The 6,490-nt window shown below is 43.2% G+C and overlaps 1 protein-coding gene across 1 annotated transcript in view; it reads right to left on the bottom strand.

The window, feature by feature from the left end:
* mtg1 (mitochondrial ribosome-associated GTPase 1) overlaps nucleotides 1–6,490 on the bottom strand; it is a 19,449-nt gene continuing 12,959 nt past the window's right edge. The window contains exons 10-11 of the mRNA XM_042066337.1: nucleotides 1,459–1,571; nucleotides 1–655 (exon numbers count right to left, since the gene is read on the bottom strand). Coding sequence (XP_041922271.1) covers nucleotides 558–655; nucleotides 1,459–1,571 — 211 coding nt within the window. The 3' untranslated portion in view covers nucleotides 1–557. The remainder of the gene's footprint in view (nucleotides 656–1,458; nucleotides 1,572–6,490) is intronic.

Here is a 6,490-nt window from a genome sequence, read left to right on the forward strand (position 1 = left end):
TGAAAATAAATAATTTATTGCTGTTGATGTGAACCTCCTCATTAACATACTTACAGTATACTATTTTATACAGCACTATATACAGTATACTATTATATACAGCACTTACTCGTGCTAACATTTATATTGAGCCCCATGAAGACACCATAGAGATCTCCACATAATGGGACCTACTGTTTGGCGGTCAAAGTGCAAAGTCTGTCAGCAAGCAAAGTTCTCACGTATGTACTAGAGCTATTGTGTGACGTATAGGAGCATTGAGCTGACTCATCAATGTTTGAGCTGACTCATCAATGTTTGAGCTGACTCATCAATGTTTGAGCTTCAATGTCTTGCCCATAGTGTTAAATTAGCAAATTTGGTCTAGTTACTGAATTAGCTTTAGTTAGACTTGAGACTTAAGTCTTTGCACTTTACCCGTCAATCAAATGGCATGGCTGGCATGGCATGCCCGACCGAGACCTTGCAAAGGCCTAACCGGACAGCTGCTGTTGCCGTGGCTCCCAGGTCGTACCATGTGGGGTCATCCCAGGGGGCTCCCAGGTCGTCCACATGGACTAGTCCAGCATGACCTGGCCGAGCTCGCCCTTCCTGAAGGCGCGGATGAAGTCGTAGGCCGCCGCTGTGTAGTTGGGGACCGTGATGGTGATGTTGCCTGGACGACCACAGAGAGAGACACAAATGGCACGCTCCCGTGAGTGGACCAGAGAGAGACACAAATGGCACGCTCCCGTGAGTGGACCAGACACAAAGGGCACGCTCCCGTGAGTAGATGGTGAAAACACAACTTGAAAACACCTCCAGCTAAACCACTAATGTAGTGCACAGCAGCTCTTAGCAGTAGCAGCAGCAGTAGCAGTAGTAGCAGCAGTAGTAGCAGTACTAGACTAAACAGCTAGTTCATGTCTAGTCATTTTATCTCACTCTTTGCAACTTGGCAGATAACAGTAGACAAGGTCGAGGGAATGCCAAGCTCCATACACTTTACAGTAGACAAAGTAAAGGGAATGCCAAGCTCCATACACTCTCTTTGGACGTGAAATATGTGGATGTCTGTCTCACTCTGTGTGTGTGTGTGTGTGTGTGTGTGTGGTGTGGTGTATGTGTGTGTGTTGTGTATGTGTGTGTGTGGTGTGTATGTGTGTGTGTATGTGTGATGTGTATGTGTGTGTGTGTGTGTGGTGTGTGTGTGGTGTGGTGTATGTGTGTGTGTGTGTGTGTGTGGTGTGTGTGTGTGTGGTGTGTATGTGTGTGTGTGGTGTGTATGTGTGTGTGTGTGGTGTGTATGTGTGTGTGTATGTGTGATGTGTGTGTGTGTGTGTATATGTGTGTGTGTGTGTGGTGTGTGTGGTGTGGTGTGTGTGTGGTGTGGTGTATGTGTGTGTTGTGTGGTGTGTGTGTGTGGTGTGTATGTGTGATGTGTGTGTGTGTGTGTATGTGTGTGTGTGTTGTACACACCCACTCCAGTGATGGCTTTGACACGCTGCGTCTTGCCCAGCTTGATGGCGATGCGCTTCAGTACCTGCTCGATGCTGTCACAGGGTTCCTCCAGCCCGTACTTCTCCACATAGCTGCACAACACACACACACACACACACACACATATCACAACATACTTCTCCACATAGCTGCACAACACAACACACACACACACACACACACACACACACACACACATCACAACATACTTCTCCACATAGCTGCACAACACAACACACACACACACACACACACACACACACACATATCACAACATACTTCTCCACATAGCTGCACAACACAACACACACACACACACATCACAACATACTTCTCCACATAGCTGCACAACACAACACACACACACACACACACACACACACACATATCACAACATACTTCTCCACATAGCTGCACAACACACACACACACACACACACACACATATCACAACATACTTCTCCACATAGCTGCACAACACAACACACACACACAACTCTGGTGGGTCTCATCACCAAGGGCGACGAGACTCAATACAGGTTGGAGGTCGACCCTCTGACCACGTGGTGCAGGGACAACAACCTCCTGCTGAACGGAGAGGTCACACCCAACACCTGCCACTGACCATCGACGGTGCTGTGGTGGAGAGAGTGAGCAGCACCAAATTCCTGGGGGTGCACATCAGTGAAGACCTCTCCTGGACCACCAACACTGCATCACTGGCGAAGAAAGCTCAGCGCCGCCTGTACTTCCTGCGGAAACTCAGGCGAGCAAGTGCTCCACCAGCCATCATGACCACATTCTACCGAGGCACCATTGAGAGCATCCTCTCCAGCTGTATCGCTGTGTGGGGCGGAAGCTGCACTGAATACAACAGGAAAGCCCTGCAGCGCATAGTGAACACAGCTGGAAGGATTATTGGTGCTTCACTCCCCTCCCTGAAGGACATTTACACCACCCACCTCACCCGCAAGGCGACCAAAATTGTGAGTGATGCAAGTCACCCCGCTCACAATTTGTTTGATCTACTGCCCTCTGGGAAGAGGTACAGAAGCCTGCACTCCCACACCACCAGACTCACCAACAGCTTCATACACCAGGCTGTTAGGATGCTGAACTCTCTCCCCCCTCTCCCCCCTCCACCCTCAGCTACATAACACCCTGGACTTTTAGACCCACAATGGCTGCCTTGCACTACTCCACTTGTACACTTGCAACTTGTTGTTGTCCTGAACACTTCTGAACACACTTCTGCTGCTCTTACATAACTTGCACCACTATGCCACTTGCATACTTAGGTCAAACAAAACTACCTCAGCCATTTATTGGCCTGACTTTTGCACTATTATATTGACTGTCTACTGTATGCATAATTTCTACCAAATTTTGCTGCTCTTATTTCTTCATTGTATGTGCCTTCTTATTTTTACTTTTTATATTGTTTACTTGAATGTTATGTTTGTCTGTGGACCTAATTGGTAAAATATGTCTTGTCTCCACCATGGGATAGTAGGAAACGCAATTTCGATCTCTTTGTATGTCTTGACATGTGAAGAAATTGACAATAAAGCAGACTTTGACTTTGACACACACATATCACAACATACTTCTCCACATAGCTGCACAACACAACCCACACACACACATCACAACATACTTCTCCACATAGCTGCACAACACAACACAACACACACACAGACACACCACAACATACTTCTCCACATAGCTGCACAACACAACACAACACAACACACACACAGGGTTCCTCCAGCCCGTACTTCTCCACATAGCTGCACAATACAACACAACACAACAGACAGAATATACACAACATGAACAACATAAACATCTATCGTAAGATACAAAATATATCGTAATATACAAACAAACGCAACACCAACAACGTACAACACACACAATGTACAACACACACAGCTAAACATACAACACACACAGCTAAACACACACAACACACACAACATACAACACACACAGCTAAACATACACAACACACACAGCTAAACATACACAACACACACAACGCACAACACACACAGCTAAACATACGCAACGCGCACAATGTACACACCATACAATATACAATATATACACAGCACAGGCACAGCAACATCAACAACAACAACACAGGCAGCACAACATGCGCAACATCAACAACAACAACACAGGCAACACAACATGCGCAACATCAACAACATGCGCAACATACATAATATACACAACACAGGCATCACAACATGCGCAACATACACAACACAGGCAGCACAACATGCGCAACATCAACAACATGCGCAACATACATAATATACACAACACAGGCATCACAACATGCGCAACATACACAACACAGGCAGCACAACATGCGCAACATCAACAACATGCGCAACATACATAATATACACAACACAGGCATCACAACATGCGCAACATACACAACAACACAGGCAGCACAACATGCGCAACATACACAACAACAACACAGGCAGCACAACATGCGCAACATACACAACATGCACAATATCTCTCCTGTTTACATAGACATTAAGCCTCATAGAGCCTAAAATAAAATACTAGTATTTCATCAGCCTTGACACCTGGATAAATAAATACTAGTATTACACCTGAGGGGTATTCCATCAACCTCGCTAAAGGCCAAACCTGGCTTATTTCGATAAGTCTCGCTAATTTTAGTGAGAAATCCGTTCCATTAATGAGGTTAACGTGAATCCCAGCTTGGTAACTATGGGAATTAATGCCACAGAACTAACCTGCTCCGTAGCAGGTTAACTTTCAAGCTAAATTAAGCTGCGTTGGAAAAAAAACAATCAGTCGGAAAACGAGTCCAAAAAGATGGTTCCGTCAACCTGTGCTTTCGTCACCTGTAGCCTACAACTTCAAAAATAGAAGTAGGCCTAGAATTTTTTTTTCCGACAGTGTCACCAAGCATGGATTTACACATTCACTGGCTCCAAAGAATGTATGAAGATTATGCAACTTAAAATGTTTTAACTTCACATGCGTGTGGTTTTAGGAATCGTGCTACTCTGCGTCACTTACGTTCGGTGGTGGTGTAACGTGCAGAGAGACGGCATACCAAAGCAGTTACATTCTTGCGTGTTCACAGGTTTGCTTCCCAAACAAAGTATTACGGCTACATAGCTTATCACCTTGATAATGGCATTTTTAGTTATACTCTTTAATGAAAGACATGTCTACTGTTGATAATGGGTCATGCACATTTGGTAGGCTGTTCAGTGACAGTAATATGCTTTGCCAGTGGGCTATATATAGGCAGCTAATAATTAAAACTGCTTCATGTGTCGACAATTGTTCACGAATGTCAAATCAACTGTGTGCTACACAGATTAAATACTAGGCAAAAACAAATTGAAATTGACAAATTGAAATCCATTGCATTTCAGATAATTATATTTCAAACACTTTGGGACTTATGGGAGACAATAGGCTATTATGTTGATACTAATTTATTTTATGACCACCTACACCTAGACAATAATTTGGACTCTTTTAATCTAAGAACGTAGGCTATAGATAGTTTTGAATATATGACAAAGTTGTTTTTGCATTTATACTATTTATTTCAAGCATAGACTGTATAGTCTATGTGTTCAAGAGTGAAGCCAATCAAACTCACAATTGATTTCAAACCATTAGTATTGTGGTTTTAAATGTATGCTTTCATTATTCTCCAATTTCTGTAGGCAATCTATTTTTTTCTCTCGATGTTAAATTTGATGACTTTCGATGAAAATCCTGTAGATGGCGCTTGCCAAATCGAACAGAAATCGTCTAGTATTGTCTTAATTTTACGACATATATCCTCTTTTGGTCAATCTACTGTTTTGGTCTACTGTTCTACCTCGTGCACAAGCAGAGATGAAGCTGAACTAAAACCTCGCTTGAATAAACGAGGCCAAGATGCCGCTAACTTGAGTTAATGGAACGGCTTCAGCCCCAAGTGAGAGTCTACGCTAGTTCAAGCCAGGCTATTTCTGTTAAGCGCCGCCTTCATTAGCGAGGTTGATAGAATACCCCCCTAGTATTACACCTGGATAAATAAATACTAGTATTTCATCAGCCTAGACAAATGGATAAATAAATACTAGTATTACACCTGGGGCCTGTACTACGAAGGGAGCTTAACCTACCCAGATGTAACCCAGGGTTACTTTGTTAAACCAGGGTTGACAAAACCTGGTTATCTTAAGTGGTGTTAATCGGTACTACGACGCTGATTATGAAGTTGATTTGTTGAGCCGGGGTTAACCTCATTGGAGTTTGTGCGCGTTCACATAAAAGGGGCGGGTTGCAGCGCAAGTCACCACTTTCAGTGATGACGCGATCACCTTATTTTACGGATGAGGAATGCACAATTATTATGCCAAGTTATGAGGAATTAAAACCCACTCTACGACAAAAATCAAATACGTCGGCAGTGAACAAAGCAAGGCAAGGCAAATCGGGTAGCCTAAATGCCTAAAAGTAAAGTTTTATTTCCACATGTTCTTCAAATATGTGTTACGGAGGATTAATAGCTTGCGGAATGTCTGAAATTAGTTGAAATAATTAAATTGCCTATTTTGAGTTCATAGAAATGCCTACAGATGCAACACAATTTAGAAGTGGGCATATAGATTACAGTAATAGGATAATTGAATGTTTAAGTAGCCCCCATTGACTGATTTAGTGTATGCCTAATCCTGTGAACATTTCAGATGCAACACCATTGCCAAACGCACATGGCAGCAAGTGAAAATGAAACGCAAACACATTATTCAGAATAGTAGGTTTATATAGTTATAGCTTGCATTAATATTTCTTAATTATGAAAACATGTAGGCCTAGTATGCTTATAGCCTTTACTTGGCCTCTGTTTTACAGCTAACAAAAAAAAGGTGTCTTTGAACACTACTGTAAGGAGTGTTTTACAGTAGCAGAGGAGTTGGCCATCGCAAATAATAGTGGAAGGCCG

The sequence above is a fragment of the Alosa sapidissima genome, chromosome 16 (genome assembly GCF_018492685.1).
Source record: "Alosa sapidissima isolate fAloSap1 chromosome 16, fAloSap1.pri, whole genome shotgun sequence".
Lineage (NCBI taxonomy): Eukaryota > Metazoa > Chordata > Actinopteri > Clupeiformes > Clupeidae > Alosa > Alosa sapidissima.